Source organism: Acomys minous, assembly GCF_964271855.1.
Source record: "Acomys minous genome assembly, chromosome: 12".
Lineage (NCBI taxonomy): Eukaryota > Metazoa > Chordata > Mammalia > Rodentia > Muridae > Acomys > Acomys minous.
In genome coordinates, this window is record NC_140493.1 from 106,966,560 (window position 1) to 106,983,755 (window position 17,196).

A 17,196-nucleotide genomic window follows, 5' to 3' on the forward strand; every position below is an offset into this window, starting at 1 on the left:
TGCCTAAACAAATGTTTTACTCAGCCAGGACCCTAGGGAAAGGCTGGTTCTCCACACCCTTCCGGCTTCTGGTTCCCACCTCCACCTTGACTTCGATGGACTACGGCCATCCATTTGAGCACAGTTAGGGTCAGCTTATGGTTGGGAGTAGGAAGGAGTCTTCTTGGCCACTGGCAGCCAGGGGAGGCCAAGGCAGGCTCAGGCTCACGAGGGCCTGGCGCAGACTGGAGGTACTGTACATCTATCTCCCTTGCAGCTGTCTGGCCTTGGGAGTGGGTGGTTCCAACTCTCCTGCTCACACTGGGTAGCTGTCACAGGCTCGGCCATCCCACCTCTATAGGGTTGCTCTTCCATGTGGCTTGTCCGCTCCAGAATCCACTGCCGCTCTGGCTCACTCACTGCCAGCCTGAGTGTCACCTCCTGGAAGACGTTGCTCACAGCCACCTGTAGGAGCCAGAGGAGTTACAGCTTCCAGTTCTAACATCAACTGCTCTACTTACCTAGGGCTCCCTACCAATGCCCTTACCTGCTTAAAGTGAAGTTTCTGGAACATCCGGATGCTGGGTTCATTTTCTTGCCCGATTTTGGCCTCAAACTTGGTCAGACCTAGCTTTGTCACTCCTCCAGAGTTATAAGAGAGAGGGGCAAAGAGTAAAACCCCCACTCTTCCAGCCCTCTGTCCCAGTCTGCAGTACAGGGACCTGTCATCTGCCTCTTCCTCCCTGAAGAAGGCTCAGCTGAGCCCTACCCATGCGGTCAATTATGTTTGTCTTACCATAAGCCATCATCAGGAGAGAAGCCTCGGAGCCAAGGCCCTGACCTCTGCAGCTGGGCTCTAGGAGAAAAAGCACACTGTGGCTGGTACCAGACGCCAGGCTCCAGTGTGCATACCTGACAAGCACCAGCTCACCGATCTACCAAACTCTACTGTTAGCATTCTGCCCAGGAAAAAGAAAGGCACAGAGAAGGGAAAGGACACACGAGGCTCCCAGCCATCTGCGCTCTTGGCAGAAGCCAAGGACCAGGGATGCAGAGGCAGAAAGGGCTCCTCCACAGCATGCAGGCATCTCCTGGATGGCTGCTTTTTGGAGGATCCCTCCTAAGCAAGGAACAGAGAGAGTTTTGAAGGGTGAGGCGATGGCTCAATAGTAAAATGCCTGCAAGGAGGACCAGAGTTTCATGCCCAGAATCCATATAAAAAAGCCAGGTGTGGTGGCATGCATTTTGAAACCCAGTATTGGGTAGGCACAGGCAGCTAGCTTAGCCTCCAGGCTGGTGAGAAGCCCTGTCTCAAACAAACAAAAACCTACATAGAAAAAGGTTGATGGCATGTAAGGAACAAAAGCCAAGAATGTTCTCTGGCCTACATACCAAACACATACACACATACACACCCCCACCGCCCCGAGACAGACAGCAGACAGAGAGCGAGAGAGAGAATCAAAGGTTAACTTCATATGAAGACATATGGCAGAAAATGAGCCCAGGGGTTAGTCGCCATACCGAGTATTGGACAGGAGACAGCCAGCTCTGCCATAGTCAAGAGCTGGCTGACAACCAGGGTAACCAACTGAGGTACCCCTGGGAAGCTGCTAAGCTCTCTGAGGTTCTGGCTGGGAGGGACACACCTGCAATCATGACCTCGATCTCTCCCAAGGTGGGGTCCTCTAGATCTGTGAGGAAGAGGTTCACATCTCCCACCATGCAGCTCTCTTCAGGGGGGCGGGGCTGGGCCTGCCACTTCTCTGCATCCAGCACAATGAAGGTACACTCTTGAGGGCGGAGGCAACAAGGTTAGCGCTCAGAGTCTTCAAAGGAAAGAGGCAAGGCTGGTGTTCCCACCCAAGCCAGAGAACTGCATTGTTCCCTGCAAGAGAAAAGGAGCCCAGAGCCTAGTACAGAGTGCAAGGTCACGTCTGATCTCAAATGGAAACAGCCTTCTCCAAGAGGCATCTGTATAAAAAGGAACAAGGAATTCAGATGGTAGGACCTATACTAGGCTACGGCAAGGGACATGAGAGCAGAGCCTAAATTAACAACTGGAAATCAGCTTGCTTTATTCTCTCTAAATCCCTCCAAGGGGGTGTCTGCTCAGGCAAGAGGATGTAATGTCAGCTGCAGGGACCAGTGGTCCAAGTATAAGCAACCTCCAAAGTTTTGACCATGGTCTAGTGGGAGACAGGGAGGAAGAGTGGAGGCTGTCTGGGGGCAGGGGAGGGGTCTCCTCACTGTCTTCATCTTCACGCCAGCTGCACTGCATCGCATATTCCTGCTCTAGGGTCAGTGGCTCTGAGGCTGTGAGATGCCGCAGTTCCTCCGACTTCATCCACTCATGGTACCTGCAGGGGGTGGGGTGGGGGGGAGACTTGTCTTAGATGAGTGGTACTAATTCAACAACACGGGTTCTCGCTGGGTGTGGAGGGACAGGCCTGGATGCTCAGCACCTGGGATCTGGAGTTTGAGGCCAGCCTGAGTTACAGGAGATCCTTTCCTCAAAGCAAGTGGACAAAGAATAGGATGAGTGTTCAAGCTTTGGCTGTGGAGAATTCCCTTCCCGCCTCTCAACACCACAATTCCAAGTAGCTATGAGGTATGAGGTGCAAACAAATGAACAAACAAACAAGAATCTGACACTGGGTGTGGTGGCACATGCCTTTATCCCAGCACTGGGGAGGCTGGGTATTTCTGTGTGGGGCTAGCCTAGGCTACATAGTTCCAGGCCAGCCAGGGTTGCATACACAGTGAGACTCTGTCTCCAAGCTGACTGGTTCAATCTGGCTTCTCTCTTGGTTTCAGACAGAACTGTTCTGCTTGGTCTCAAGCTAACTCCAGCAATCTGCTCTAATCTTCTGGCTCCTCATTCTCTGGCTCCTTCTGTCTTCACCTGCGTCTAGGTTGTTCTATAAAACTGTCCTGGCAAAAACTGCCTCTGAATTCCACAAACTGCACTGCCACAAACTCAGCTCCACTGCACTGCCTCTCAACTCACTGAGCCAATGAACTCACGCCCATGTCTCCTGAGTGCTGGGAATAAAGTTCTGAACCACCACACCTGGACCTACGTCTCCTTGATCTGTCTCCTGTGTCGTGTCGGCATTCAGCTGGGTCACACAGACCTAGAAGGTCTTTGGATGTGATCCCTTGCCAGAGCAGCCATGTGACTGGATTAAATCCTCTACAGACCTCAGCCAACAGAGTTGGGCAGACCTTTACAAGGCAGGGTGTCGGGGACCGCCCACAAGTAAAACAATTGGTAGAGGATGCCCCAGTCCCCTACATAGCCAGTTTCTCAAGCTACCAGATGTTTACCAATTAACCCCACAGAGTCCCTGTAACTCACTCTGGCCTTTAAACTGTAGGCATCAAAATAAGGCAACATTCAACACCTGCTCCAGAATAAGAGCATCCTATTTACTGATTCCAGGAATGCCATCAATAAGCTAGAACGAGGGAAGGAATTTCTTTGTTCTTTGCTACATAGAGTTATATGATGTAATTCCTAATTGAAAAGCTAAAAAGAAAGTGGAGGGATGAAAAGGGAAAAAAAATGGGAAATAGGTTCCCCACTTCAGCTTTATTCTTCCTGCATGTGAGTTTTTTTCTCCCCCTTTGAGATACAGTCTCACTACGTAGCCCTGACTGTCCTGGAACTTACTATGTAGACCTGGCATCAATCTCACGGCGGCCCACCAGCCTCTGCCTCCAAAGTGTTGTGCAGCACCACACAAGAAATGCTTCTTAAAACAAAATGGGCTCCTAGATTAGGACTGAGGAAGGCCTCGCCCTGTTTCCAATAGCCCTTCAAAGCTACAACCAGTCAGGTGAACAGTTACCTGGGCACATGCTCGGAGGTGTAGGGTACCAGGACCACCTTCTTGCCCAGCAGAACCGTGTTCTGATTCAGCTTCATTGTAGCTGCCTAGAAATAGGGGGCAGTTCAAGATTTCTGAGCTTCAAGTCTCTTCCCACATAGGGCAGGAGGAATTCAAGCTCTCCCTGTAGAGGCAGGCCTGTGTTGACATGGGAGCGTCCTGCCTTTCCCTCAGGAGTACTAGAAAAAACAGAGATTCTTAAACTCTTGTAAGAAAGAACCGAAAGTGGTCAACAAATCTCGGCTCTCATCTCAAGTTTTGGCTGCGGGTTCCACCCCCAAGAACTTGCATCTATCAAATCCGAGCGCCAAATAACCAGGATTCATATGCGACGTGCCCCAGTCCGGGGAGTCTACCCAAAAGGACCGGTTAACCCTCCTTTAAACCTGTTTTCAGCCCTTCCCTCCAGCGTCCACGCCACCCTACTCTGGCCCTCCCCTTTTCCCGTCCCCAGGCCCCACTTGAAGTCCTCAGGCCTCAGCCCTTTTGCGTGGCACGAAGGCGGTTCCTCGACCCTCTAACCGCCGTGGTCTGCAAACCGCCAAACTCACACCCATCCCCCGCCGAGGAAGGCGTCCCCAACAACAGGCGTCAGCGCCGCTCCCAGAGAGCCAGGCTTTCCGCATGCGCGTGGGTGCGCACCGCCCGCTTCCGCCACGCAGACGGCAGCCGCCGGGGCCAATCCCGGCCCCGCCCCCACGAGGCGACCAATCAACGCACTGTGTCCCTCTCCAAGCACTCGCCTGGAAGGTAGGGCCGGAAGCATGCGCATGCGCGCAGCGGCCGCCGGTGCGGGAACAGCTGGTGCCGGGTGGCAGCAGCGGAGCTGGAGGCGGTGGCCGCTGTGGCCGGGAGCTAACTGTGCTGCAGGTCTGGGACGGACAGGAGGGTAGAATGGGGGTGAAGATAGATGGAAATTTTGGAGTCTCACCAGGAGGGAAGGGGAGGGAGAGTCTCGGAGATGGGCTCTTGAGAAGAGAGGGCGGCTTCAGGGTGGGGAAGGCAAGGTAGAACGCAGGTGAGGGAGCAGGGGGCCCCACTTAAAAGAAGAGGCTTTGGGGCAAGGAGTCAGCATGGAGGGACAACCTAGGAAAACCTGGCTCGCTGCTGTGGGCAGAGAGGCAGACAGCTGCATGGGCTGTCAAGTGTAGTCGTGAGCTCACACATCCTTAAATGCACCGGACACAAGCACCTTAGGGTAAAGGGGGCTGTGATGGTGAGCGAGACTTAGTGGCCTCGGAGGCCCCTCAGTTACTTGAGTGTTAGCAGCACCCAGGCACAAGGAAGTAAAGTTAGAAGGCATTGTCCAAGCAGCTACGTCCCACCACAGCTGCCTCGTGACAGATAGTGAGGCCGAAGTGTCCGAGACAAAAGGAGTACAGGTGAAAGGGACAAGTTGCAAGCCTTCCCCCCATTCCCATCTCTGTCATTAGAAAAATTAACTCTACTCTTTTGTCTTAGGAGCCGCCACAGCCACCGGCCTTGCACAGAAGTAACGCCTTCCGCCAGATCTTTCTCACTCTGTAGAGATGGCAGGTGAAATCACCGAGACCGGGGAGCTCTATTCTCCTTATGTGAGTTTTTCCTCTGTGAAAGCGTTCTGCTCGCCACCGTGCTCCTGGTTTCTAGAGAATGCCCCTGCTGCGTGTGAACTGTACTCATGTTGTTGCCCTGGGTTAAGTAGACCCTGGGGAAACCGAGACTGAAACCTCACATAGCTGCAGTCAGCATCCAGCTGTCTTGGCTTGGACTATAAATATCAGACTCATTCCACTTTTGTTAATTTATTGGGTTTTTTTTTTTGAAGTTTTAATTTTTGATTGTGTGTCTGTGTGTGGATATGCGCATGCCTGCCAAAATCCAGAAGAGGGCACCAGATGCCCCCGGAGCTGGAGTTGCAATGTGGGTGCTGGGAATTGAACTCAGGTCCTCTGCAGAAGTAGCAGGTGCTCCTAACTGCTGAGCTGTCTCTCCAGTTCCACTTCCCTTTTATGATGCCTATCAGAGATTATCAAGCCAAACAACCCGCTTGCTGGTCCCCCGTAGCATCTATCTCAGGGCTGCCACAGATTGCAGACAACTCTGCCGTCAGACGGGCAGTCAGTCACTGGCAGCTGTTGCCTTGGAGTTTTGTTCACCTCAGCAGTCTGTACCCTCCTTCATCTTCACTGAATTTTAAGTTGCACAACTTTATGGTTTGGGATGTTGAAAGAGGCGCTGAACTGCAGAGACCTCCAACTGCAGTTTTCTAGAGTCAGCAATTACGGCAATTAGCGCGACTGCTTTCTCTCTGCCTGTACTCCGAGGCCCCTCCCTCCCCCACACACTCAGTTTATCTTCTCTGTGTAGCGCCCAGTCGGCTGTGGTTCTTGCATCACAGGGGCCTTAACTGGATCCGTAGCTGGAGGGAATCGTGTGCACAGTCAGGACTGACTCACATTGCTACCAGCTCTCACCACGGGAAGCGGCTCTTCCCCATGGAGTCTCCTTTTTAAACTTTTCCCGGTGTCGACAGCAGCCCTGTCGTTCACAAGCAGCCACAAAGGCTCCCCTTCACCTCTGCAGCTTACCAGGGAAAGCCTCTCTTGAACTCTGGGATGGAATGGAGAGGCATCCTCTTTGTGAGGTCATGTGATAGTTCCTTGTCTCCCCCGTCAGCAGTAAGATGTCTGCACTATCACTTACAAATTGCCGCAGTTCCTGCTTTTTCTTACAATAGCTGCAAACTTAGAGATGAGGAAATGAGTCACTGCTATGACTGAGTTTTAGAAGGAAAGTAGTTTATGTCCCCATTTCTTGTGCCTCCACTTGTTCAAGTAGTCACTTGACACCTGCCACCGTGTGTCCACACAGGCCTGGGCAGTTAGGCCTGCATGCCACAGCATCCGCACTCTCCCTACCCCTTATCTCCCTCTTTAATTTACAAGAAAATAATTTATTTTTATCTATGTGCATTGATGTTTTGTCTGCATATCTGTGTGAGGGTGTAGGATCCCCCCGGAACTTGAGTTGCAGACAGTTGTGAGTTGCTGGGAATTGAACCTGGGTCCTCAGGAAGAGCAGCTAATGCTCTTAACCACTGAGCCATCTCCCTGGCCCCTCCCCTTCCATTTTGTATGTGCTTTATTTTACCCAGGGTCTCTGCTTTGCAGTTGCCATGAACAAGTGGTGCGTTTCTTTATCTTAGTAGTGAAGAGAAAGATGTGGGGGAAAGATGGGTGCTGGGGGTGATTGAGTCATGTTAACCAGGAGGTGGTGGTCAGGGTCATGAGGAAAGAAGCCACCTTCTTCCTATGGGTATTTGTTTTTCTTTTAAAGATTTATTTTTTTATGTGTATGAGTATATAGATAGATAGATAGATAGATAGATAGATAGATAGATAGATAGATAGAGATAGAGATTATTTGCATGCAATGCCAACAGAGGCCAGAAGAGGGCGTCAGATCCCCTAGAACTGGAGCTAGATCTGGTTTTAAACCACCATCTGAGTGCTGTGAACTGAACCAAGGTCCTCTGCAAAATCAATAAGTGGTCTTTATCGCTGAGCCATCTCTCTAGCTCCTAAGGGTTTTTGGTTTTTTTGAGAATTTTGTACACTGTTTTGAACATTGACCTCCTCCTCCAAGTCCTCCCAGATCCACCTCACTTCCCTACCCACTCAACTTTGTGTCCTTTTTTAAGACAAAAGCAAAACAAAAGAAGCCATCAAGTTCAGTTTGTGCTGCCAACACATCCTGGGCCCTGTGGCGCCCTACTGGAGCATGTGTCAGTTACTGGGGGCTACTGACTTCCCCTCCCTCAGCAGCTCTCAGTTGCCAGTAGTCACTTGGTGTCACACCCTCCTTCCCCCTCCATACTGGCACTGGGTCTGGCTCGAGCTTGTACCAGTCTTGTGCACGCCGGTCTTGTGCACGCTGTCACGACCACTGTGAGTTCACCCGGAAGACACTGTTTCCTTACACTCATCCCCGGCCTTGGGCTCTTTTACTCCTTTCCCCTTCTGCTGCCTCTTCTGAATTACCTTAGGGTTCCTTAATCCACCATCCTAGAAGAATTAGTCTGGTGTGTTGGGAGGGGGTGGGTTGGCTGGGTCTCTATCGTTTTTAAGTTTTATGTGTTTGCATGTATGCCTGTGTACCACGTGCCTGGTGCCCACAGAGGCCAGAAGAGGACATCAGATCCCCTAGCACCGGAGTTACAGATGGTTGCGAGCTGCCGTGTGGGGAGCTGAGAATTGAACCCTGGTCCTCAGAAAGCTCAACCAGTGGCCTTAACCACTGAGCCATTTCTCTAGCCCCGTTTTTGTTTTTTGAGCCAGGGTCTTGCTGTGTAGTCCAGGTTGTCCTCAAACTCCTGATCTGCGTCAGCCTCTTGAATTGCAGGCATGCGCTGCCACGCCCAGCGGAGGAGTCATCATCTTTTAAAGATTTTTATTTATTTATTTATTTATTTATTTATTTTATTTTGTGTGTGTTAGTGTTCCAGGTGGTTGTGAGCTGTTGTGTAGATGCTGGGAACTGAACCCAGGTCCTTTTCAAGAACAGCAAGTGCTCTTAACCACTGAGCTATCTCTCCAGTGGCGTAATACCCCCACCCCACCCCACCCCTGCAGACACTTCTTTCTTCCCTCTTCCCCTCCCCTTCTTCCTCTCCCTCCTCTTTTCCCTGTCTCTTTAGGTTTAGTCTTATTATTTAAGGCTCTGTTATGTGTATGTGTGGTGGTGGAGTTGGGCAAGATGCCCTTGTAGGCAAGAAGAGGGCATTAGACCCCCCACAGTGAATTATACATGCTTGTGAGCTGCCTGGCTGGGTGGTCCTCTGCAAGAGCAGTAAACACTCTTAACCAGTTTGCCAGTTCAGTTAGGCCAGTTGGACAGCAAGGGTCCTCCCATGTCCACCTCCCTAGCCCTGGGATAACAAGTGCGTGCTCCTATCCCAGGCTTGTTTGAGTATTTATCGTTTTGAGACAGTTACTATGTCTCACTATGTAGACCAGGTTGGCCTCAAACTCACAGAGATCCACCTGCCTCTGCTTCGTGAGTGCTGGGATTAAAGGACTGTATCACCACACCCAGTTAAAGGGGAGGCAGGCAGAACCCTGCACTAAGCTCTCTAGAGCATGGAGCTGCTGGCACTGCAAATCCCTAGTTCAGCACAGAGGAGTCAGGTGAGCCCATATGTGTATGTTTATCTATGGAGAACACAGCAGGGTCTTATTCCTCTACTTTCTTTTTTTTTTTTTTTTTTTTTTTTTGGTTTTTTGAGACAGGGTTTCTCTGTGTAGCCTTGGCTGTCCTGGACTCGCTTTGTAGACCAGGCTGGCCTTGAACTCACAGTGATCTGCCTGCCTCTGCCTCCCGAGTGCTGGGATTAAAGGCGTGCGCCACCACGCCCGGCTTATTCCTCCACTTTCTGCCACCCTTTCAAGGAAGTTGCCCTCCTCCCCCACTGTCATGTGACCTCTTTTTCCCTTTGCATAGCTCCTTTTAACCTGGCCTGTGGCTAAGTTGAGACTGGCTTCCTTTAGCTGCTCCTCATGACCAGGGTTCACTGAGTGCCTTTCCTGAAAGTAAAGAGGATTTAATATGTGCCCAGACTGCTGAGGCCCACAGATGGCAAGGAAATCTTGCCTTGCACAGCAGGGCTCTGAGCTCCCAGTGGACACACAGCAGTTACTCTGGACCTAAAAATAGCAACAAAGCAGGACAAACAACTTCTGTCTATTTCCTAGTTTACTTTATTTTTTAATTAAAAAATTTTACAGTGTTTTCCCTGAGTGTATATATGTGTATCATATGATTGTAGTTCCTACAAAAGGCAGAGGAAGGTGTCAGATCCTCTGGAATTGAAATTTACAGATGCTTGTAAGTTACCACATGGTGTTGAGAACAGAACCCATGCCCTCTGGAAGAACAGCTCGTGCTCTTAGCCACTGACCCATCTCTCCAGCCCTACAGATGTTTACTGGTTTGTTTGTTTGCTTGCTTGTTCTCAAGACAGGATTTCTCTGTCTAACCTTGGCTGTCCTTTGTAGATCAGCCTGGCCTCAAACTCACAACAATCCGCCTGCCGAGTGCTGAGATTAAAGGCGTGCATCACCACACCCGGGTTCTACAAATGCTTTTTTATATCACTTAATTCTCCCATAAACTGTCTAAATAGTGTCACTTTCTCAAAGCCCTTTGCCTTTTCCTTACTTCTGCCATGAGAAGCCTCACCCAGACTGTGAAGATCTTACCCCTGCTTGGTGTTTCTTTTAAAAGTGTTTGGTGGCGAATAAAGCTGCTGGGACTCGAGAAGCAGTGTGCGCGGCAGCTGCGTCTGTTGTTAGTGTACACGGGGAGTTCACTGTAGATGACCGCCCAGATCCCGTGTGGAGCCAGTTGCAAGTCTTTACTCGAGCTGGCTGGGACCATACCCAAGTGTTAGTGTGGGGGGGGGGGAGAACACATGATGGGGACCCAGATGTGGCACCAAGTCTCTAGAACATGGGATGTTGAAGGTCAGAGACCTCGTCCAGACATCTTGCTCATCAATTGGGGTGGGTGGGAGGGCGCGGTTAGGAGTCTTCACAGAGTAAGCAGTTTGAAGCAACCAGTTTTAGCAAACACTAGACGCTGAGATAAGAGGTTATCTGGAGGAGCCTCCTCAGAAAAAGACTTAACACCGGCTCAGATAAGTTGGTTAGGACATCCTGACCTTTGGTTCCTAGAATAGAGTTGTGTAGTTTCCCATGGAATTCTCCATCAAGACTATCAGATTCTAGATAAGCCTGGAAAGGGCTTCAGCAGCAATGCAAGATGGAGGCGTCTCGGCCCGTCACACCTGCTTAACACCCTCCAAACCATGAGATACCCATCTCTTCCACAAAGGCCTGTGTCGTCCGTGGGTTTGGGTTGTTGACCTCAGCTGCTCTGTGGCTGCCAGAAAACCCTACAGATAGCTGTAAAAATAGGATGTTAGGACCCAGCTCTGCCTCAGACCACAGTTCCTGCAGTGGCCTTCCCCCTAAAACAGACTCGGACATTGTGAGGCCCTAGCTAACAGACGAGAAGGTGGCCACACATTCCCACGCCTTTCCCTGCAGCACAGCAGTCAGAGAGCCTGGCTACAGGCACCCTGAAACCCTCCTCATCCTAAAAGCTATGAGACACCTCCCACTTATGCCTTGAGGGACCTGGTTCCTTCAGAGCCCTCACCAGGCTCGTGTTTATCTGTTTGTCTACCATAGCATTACTACCTCTTAATAAAGTCCTTACCGCCAGCCATCTGTCTCAGTGTCCCCTTGAGCCCAATTTGAGGCGCTACAACACTCCCACCTCTCTCACTATACGCCTTTGCACCAGGAGGTCCCTTTGACTTTATTTCCTTGTGAAGGGGGTCGGCACACAGAGTGGGGGGTGTGCTCATGATACAGCCCATGTGTGAAGGTCAGAAGACAACTTTGGGAGTTGGTTCTCTCGCAGCGCTAGGGGGTCAGAGTGTCGGGCTTTCCCATAAGCACTTTTACCTGCTGAGCCATCTCATCACTTCATAGTTTTCCTTTCCTTTCCTTCCCCCCCCCCCCCCGCCCCCAGTATCTCACTGTGAAACCTAGGTTGGCCAGATCCATATCCCTCTTCCCTTAGACTCCAAGATTATAAACCTGGGCCACCAGAGCCAGCTGAGCACCGCTTCTTTAAAGTACTTTACATTATCTCTTGCAACAAAGCCACGGGTCTTCTCTTCATTCCATTGTCTCACACTGTAATCGCTGTCCCTGCCCTTACTGTCTCTCCCCTCTGTGGCCCGCCCATGGCTTTATCCGGTGAAGGGCTGTAATCTGTCTGGTGCCATTGAATCCTCATCTCCGAGCACAGGACAGGGCCCACTGGAGGCCCAGCGATGGCTGAAGGAGAGAATGAGCAGAACTGAACTAGCTGATTTGTTTTAGCCAGGTACACACTGGCCTCCAAGTGCCAGTGATGGAATTAACCACAGCCAAGGTAATAAAAAGTGTTTGCTATAGACACAGCCACTTGTAAAACACCTGATTACAATTCAGAAGGCCAGGGCTGTGCTGTCATGCCCAGGATAACCTGAGCAGGGTCTGCTGCTGTCCTCTGAGTTCAACTTTATAGCATGTGAATTAGGTCTTTACATTTTTATGTATTTATGTAGTATTGTCAGATCAGTGGGTCCTGGGATTGACCTTGGGGTTGTTAGGCTTGGCAGCAGGCACCGTTACCCGCTGAGCCATCTCTCTAGCCCTGTTCCAGGTCTTACTGTTGTTTTAAATCCTGAACTTGGTAACAGTGATGCATGACTGTAGTCCTGGGACTTGGAAGGCTGAGACAGAAAAATTGCCATGAGTTTAAGGCCAGCCTGGGCTACTAGGCCAGACAGGACTATGTAATAAGGCTTTGTCTCAAATAAAACAAAACAAAATAAAACAAAAAGCCTCAATCCTGAAGTTGGTATATCAAGAAAGATGTAGCCAAGTATGTGGATGTCACTGCCCAGTGGACAGTGGCAAGAGTTGGTGCGGAAGAGGAGGAAGTCAAGGGACCAGCCATCTTTAGGTTTTCTTGTTCAGCCTTGTGCCAGTGTCCTACCTGTGGGACTCTGGCTTCAGGAAGCCCCAGCCAGGTTGAGTAGAGCACAGCTGACTGTGACACGCTTTGGATAGCCAGAGACAGACTGAAATTGACAAGAATGACAGTCATGGGGCTGCCATCCTCTCCACGTGTCCATGGAAACACTTGGCTTCCCAACACTTGCCTACAGATCCCAGCTCCTTGGGACTCAGGTGCAGTCCCTCCCCAGGTTCCCTGGTGAAGACCTAGGAAGGCCTCCACAGCTGTGGGTTCATCCCCTGGCTGACTGTTGTTCCTGTTTCCAGGTTGGCCTGGTGTACATGTTCAACCTCATCGTGGGCACAGGCGCACTCACCATGCCCAAGGCCTTTGCCACTGCCGGGTGGCTCGTCAGCCTCATCCTGCTGGTCTTCCTGGGCTTCATGAGGTAAGAGCCGAGGGGGGAGGGGGAGGCTGCCACTCTGGGGCTGGTGACAGAGATGGAGGAAGTCCACCCAGGGAGGCTGCTGAATGGCACTTAATTAACAGAACTCTTGAGGGGTAGGAAGATGGCTGTTTCCATATATGTAGGTAAGTGAGTCCTAAGCTAGATGGCCCAGAGCAAGGAAAATGGATCCAAAGGTCACCAGGGACTTTCGCTAACAGAACAGTTTCACAGTCCTAAGCAGTTAAGCCAGGACACCAGACACGGCCTTGGGGTGTCTCTCAGGAGGTCACCTCCCAGCTCTGAATTTTCCCTTTAACCATCAGTCCTTTCTCTCTGAGAAGATAGCACCTAGCCACTGAAGAGGACTCTAGCAGAAATGAAGACAGGCTAGGGAATCAGTTTGCACCTTAGACTTTGCTTAAAGTAATTCATCACAAGTACATGTGCACATGTACACACACATGCATGTATATATGCATGCACACACACATATGAGGCAGTCATTTTCTTTTTTTTTTCTTTTTGTTTTGTTTTGTTGGTTTTTCAAGACAGTGTTTTTCTGTGTATCCTTGGCTGTCTTGGACTCAGTTTGTAGACCAGGCTAGCCTGGAACTCACAGTGATTCGCCTGCCTCTGCCTCCCAAGTACTGAGATTAAATGTGTGCACCACCACACCCAGCTATAGCCCAGCTATGGCAGTCAGTTTCTTTCTTTTTTTTTTATTAATATGTATACAGTATGCATCCGATCACATTATAGGTGGTTGTGAGCCACTATGTGGTGCTGGGAATCGAACTCAGGACCTCTGCAAGAGCAGTCAGTGCTCTTAACCACTGAGCCATCTCTCCAGCCCGGCAGTCAGTTTCTTAAGGACCGGCCTGGTGTCTGCCACACTCACCCAGGCCTTCAGGAACACTTGCTCGTTTGAGCAGATGTTAGAGGGGTCAGCAGCTAGTGCCTCAGAGCCTCCTCTTGGGGACTCCTGTGTCACTCTGAAGTCCCATCGCACTGGCCCAGTCTGTGAAAGTATTTCTAACAAGGCGAGCCAGCCCCCTCCACCAGGAAGGAACCCGTGTTAAAGAGATGGAAGGGTGGGGCTGGAGACTTGGCTCAGCAGTTCGGAGCACTTGTTCCTCTTGCTGAGGAGCCAGGCTTAGTTCCCAGCTCCCACATGGTGCCTGGCAACCACCTGTACCTCCAGTTCAGGGGATCTAATGGCCTAACCTCCATGAGCAAGGCAGTTTTTAATGATGCACATGTATACATGTAGGAAAAAATATATAAAAATTAAAATAAATAAAATTTAAAAGCAGAAGGAAGCCAGGCGGGGTGGTGCACACCTGTAATCCCAGTGCTTGGGGCAGCTGCAGGAGGAACAGGAGTGGAAGATCGTCCTCGGCTATATAGTAGATTAGCCCACCTCCCCCGCCCCCCAAAAAAGTGAGAGGGACACTTGGAGACTCCTCCAAGGGGTGCCTCCCTTGGGAGACAGCACTTGTCCTACACCATCCTCAGTGTTTGGGACTTTTCACTGACTAAAGTGAAGAGCTATCTGTCCTTGTGGACTTGACCACGTCTTGAGTGGTTAAAGATTAGGGAAGTCCGTTCATAGTGTAGAGCAAGTTTCAAGGTGATAAGAAAAGGAAAAGATAGCCCAAAGGGGCCTGGGAAGGCGGAGACTGCAGCTTTAATTAGGACCTGGGCTGTGGGGAGGGGCTGTACCGCATCAAAGGCTTGAGGAGAAGGGCACCCTAGAAAGAATGAAACAAAGAGTTGAAGGAAACAGACCCAGAAGAGGCTCATGGGAGAGGATCACACCCAAAGTTTGAGGGGGGGGGGCGGGGTTGTGCACTTACTTTGAGGACCTTGAAGTCTCCTTGACTACTTTTGGCTTATTACATACTTCACGCTCTTGTTACCAAGAGCTCTCGACCAAGAGTTCGCAAGGTCCTTGTCCTTATGTCACCGTGTCCCCTTTAAAGGCTCCTGAGCACAGGCAGCCATCTGAACAGGAAGTGATTATCGGAGGCCCCAGGTAGGGGCTGCCATGCCCCTTCTGCTAAGCCCATTTATATTTGAATGTGATCAATGAGTTGGTTTTGTGCAACAGTAAGAAGCTTTCTTATGCCATAATTAAGATTGATTTCAGTTTCGCTCCCAATAAGAAAGGCAGAGTCCTTAGAAGGGCCAGTTAGGCAAGATAATGAGAAACCTTTCTGAGGGCTTCCTCAGGCTTGGAGCCACAGCTCCCACCCCTCACCCTCCAGGGGAGGGATGTGGTTTCACTGTGAGCCACCAGCAGGTCCTTTCCCGCCTGATTGTAGGGCTGAGCATTTACTGCTGGCTGCTGGCTGTACTGGAGGGCATGGGGACAGAGCTATGCTGTCCTCAAAAACCAGTAGATTTGTGTCCAGGGTTACAGCAGCCACAGGCAGCAGCACCTTGTGTCTCCTGTGCATCGGAGCATAGAGCATTCTAGCTGCCCTCCTTATAGGCTGTGGGGAAGTGTCTGGTACCACTTCCAGCGCCCCTTTAGAGAAACAGCTTATTTTAAAATGAGCCAAGTTGCCTGGTGGTGGTGGCGCACGCCTTTAATCCCAGCACTTGGGAGGCAGAGGCAGGCAGATCTCTGTGAGTTCAAGGCCAGCCTGGTCTACAAAGCCAGGATAGTCAAGGAAACACAGAGAAACCCTATCTTGAAAAACCAAAAAAAAAAAAAAAAAAAAAAAAGAGCCAAGTTACTTAGATGAAAGTGCTGTCACAGGAAATGGGTTTGGACCCCAGAGTCAAGTCACATTTCAGTCATCCATCCCCACGGCTCTCACTTTAATGTATAGTTGCAAGCTGGCCATTGGTCTACATTCTGGTAAGAAGTGAAAAAGTTGTCCTGCTGTCCTTCCAGAAGTCATGAGTCAGCTTGCCACCTCGGAGCACCATTTAGTATGCGCCCCAGCAGGCAGGCCCTTCCTGGGTAGCAGGGCTGCATGACTACTTGCATGCCGTCTCCACCCCAGCTTGTCAGTCACCCTCTGTCTTGGGTTACTACTGCTGTGATGAAGCATCACGATCAGAGAAACCTGGGGAGGAAAGGGTCCACTTGGCTCAGTCTTCACATCACTGTCCACCAGGGATGTGGTGTCAGGACGGGAGCTCAATCAGAGCAGGAGCCTGGAGGCAGGGGCTGATGCAGAGGCAGCTTGTTGCAGGCAGGCTGTTTACTGGCTTGCTCCCCGTGACTTGCTCAACCCGATGCTTTCTTATGGAACCCAGGACCACCAGCCCAGGGATGGCCCCACCCTCACTGGGCTAAGTCCTTCCCAATCAATCACTAATTAAGGAAATGTCCTATAGGCTGGATCTCATGGAGGGATTTTCTCAATTGACGTACTCTCCTGTCAGTTAACTCTTAAGTTTTGTCGAGTTGACTTAAAACTAGCCAGCTTGTTTCATACCCTTTCTCCTGTGCATTGGAGATGGACTCTGATGTCAGTGGTGACAGTGGTGACATCAGGCAAGACAGTAGTGCACTAGTGTGCACAAGGACACTTTATTTATTTGTTTATTTTTTACGTTTACTTAGTGTGTGTGTGCATGCACGTTCCTGTAGGACTGGTTCTTTCTTTCCATCATGTGGGTCCCAGTGGTCAACTCAGATCATCAGTCTTGGCAACCAGCACCTTTACCCACTGAGCCATCTTGCTGGCCCAAAAACCATGGGTTTTAGCCAGGGAGTACAATCTTGGAATGTCTGTAGGGAACAGTTTTCAGGAGAAAATGCTGTGGGCTTGCTGGTCGGGTCAGATTGTACTTCCTGCAACCTTCTTCGTGCCATTAACATGTGGCTTCCCCCTCAGCTTTGTGACAACCACCTTTGTGATGGAGGCCATGGCTGCAGCCAACGCCTACCTCCGCTGGAAGAGGATAGAGACCCACAAGGTGTGTGCACTACCCTCGCCCTCAGTGGTACCTGTGTTCAGTTGCGCGTCCAGGGCAGCCTCGGCAGGCCTCTCCTCAGCGCCACTGGCCCAAGTTCCAGGCCTGCAGCTAAGTAGCCACATAAAGTCCAGGGGACACACACAATGGTTGCTGTCTTAGCATTGCGACCTTGGTCCCCAACACAGCCGCCTGGAGCTCACTCAGTCATTCTGATCCTGTGTCCCAGGAACTCTGCTGTCTCCACCTTCTGATGTTACAGGACACACAGAGCCTCCAATGGACACTTCCAGAGAAAATGAGCAAGGGAGGGCCACTGTTAACTGGGGTTTCTCAGCACTGTGCACTCGGCGCTCTCTTGACTTTTCCTCCTCTTCCTCTGCCTTG

General features: G+C 50.7%; 2 protein-coding genes across 4 annotated transcripts in view; one reads left to right on the top strand and one right to left on the bottom strand.

Annotated features, from left to right (window-relative positions):
- On the bottom strand, positions 1 to 4,554 carry NAT9 (N-acetyltransferase 9). Of its 2 annotated transcripts, none has more exons than XM_084750575.1 (7): positions 4,424 to 4,554; positions 3,834 to 3,919; positions 2,230 to 2,339; positions 1,629 to 1,772; positions 776 to 835; positions 527 to 621; positions 1 to 444 (listed from the first exon to the last, which is right to left on the bottom strand). In XM_084750575.1, the coding sequence occupies exons 1-7, from the start codon at positions 4,496 to 4,498 to the stop codon at positions 205 to 207; spliced, it is 810 nt and encodes a 269-aa protein (XP_084606701.1). In that variant the 5' UTR covers positions 4,499 to 4,554; the 3' UTR covers positions 1 to 204. The 2 variants fall into 2 exon arrangements, with proteins under 2 accessions (XP_084606701.1, XP_084606702.1); XM_084750576.1 differs by having other exon boundaries at positions 4,334 to 4,472.
- A 61-nt stretch (positions 4,555 to 4,615) lies between these two features.
- TMEM104 (transmembrane protein 104) overlaps positions 4,616 to 17,196 on the top strand; it is a 59,954-nt gene continuing 47,373 nt past the window's right edge. For both annotated transcript variants that reach the window (XM_084751651.1, XM_084751652.1), the window contains exons 1-4: positions 4,616 to 4,742; positions 5,334 to 5,446; positions 12,755 to 12,876; positions 16,731 to 16,812. In XM_084751651.1, coding sequence (XP_084607777.1) covers positions 5,402 to 5,446; positions 12,755 to 12,876; positions 16,731 to 16,812 — 249 coding nt within the window. In that variant the 5' untranslated portion in view covers positions 4,616 to 4,742; positions 5,334 to 5,401. The remainder of the gene's footprint in view (positions 4,743 to 5,333; positions 5,447 to 12,754; positions 12,877 to 16,730; positions 16,813 to 17,196) is intronic.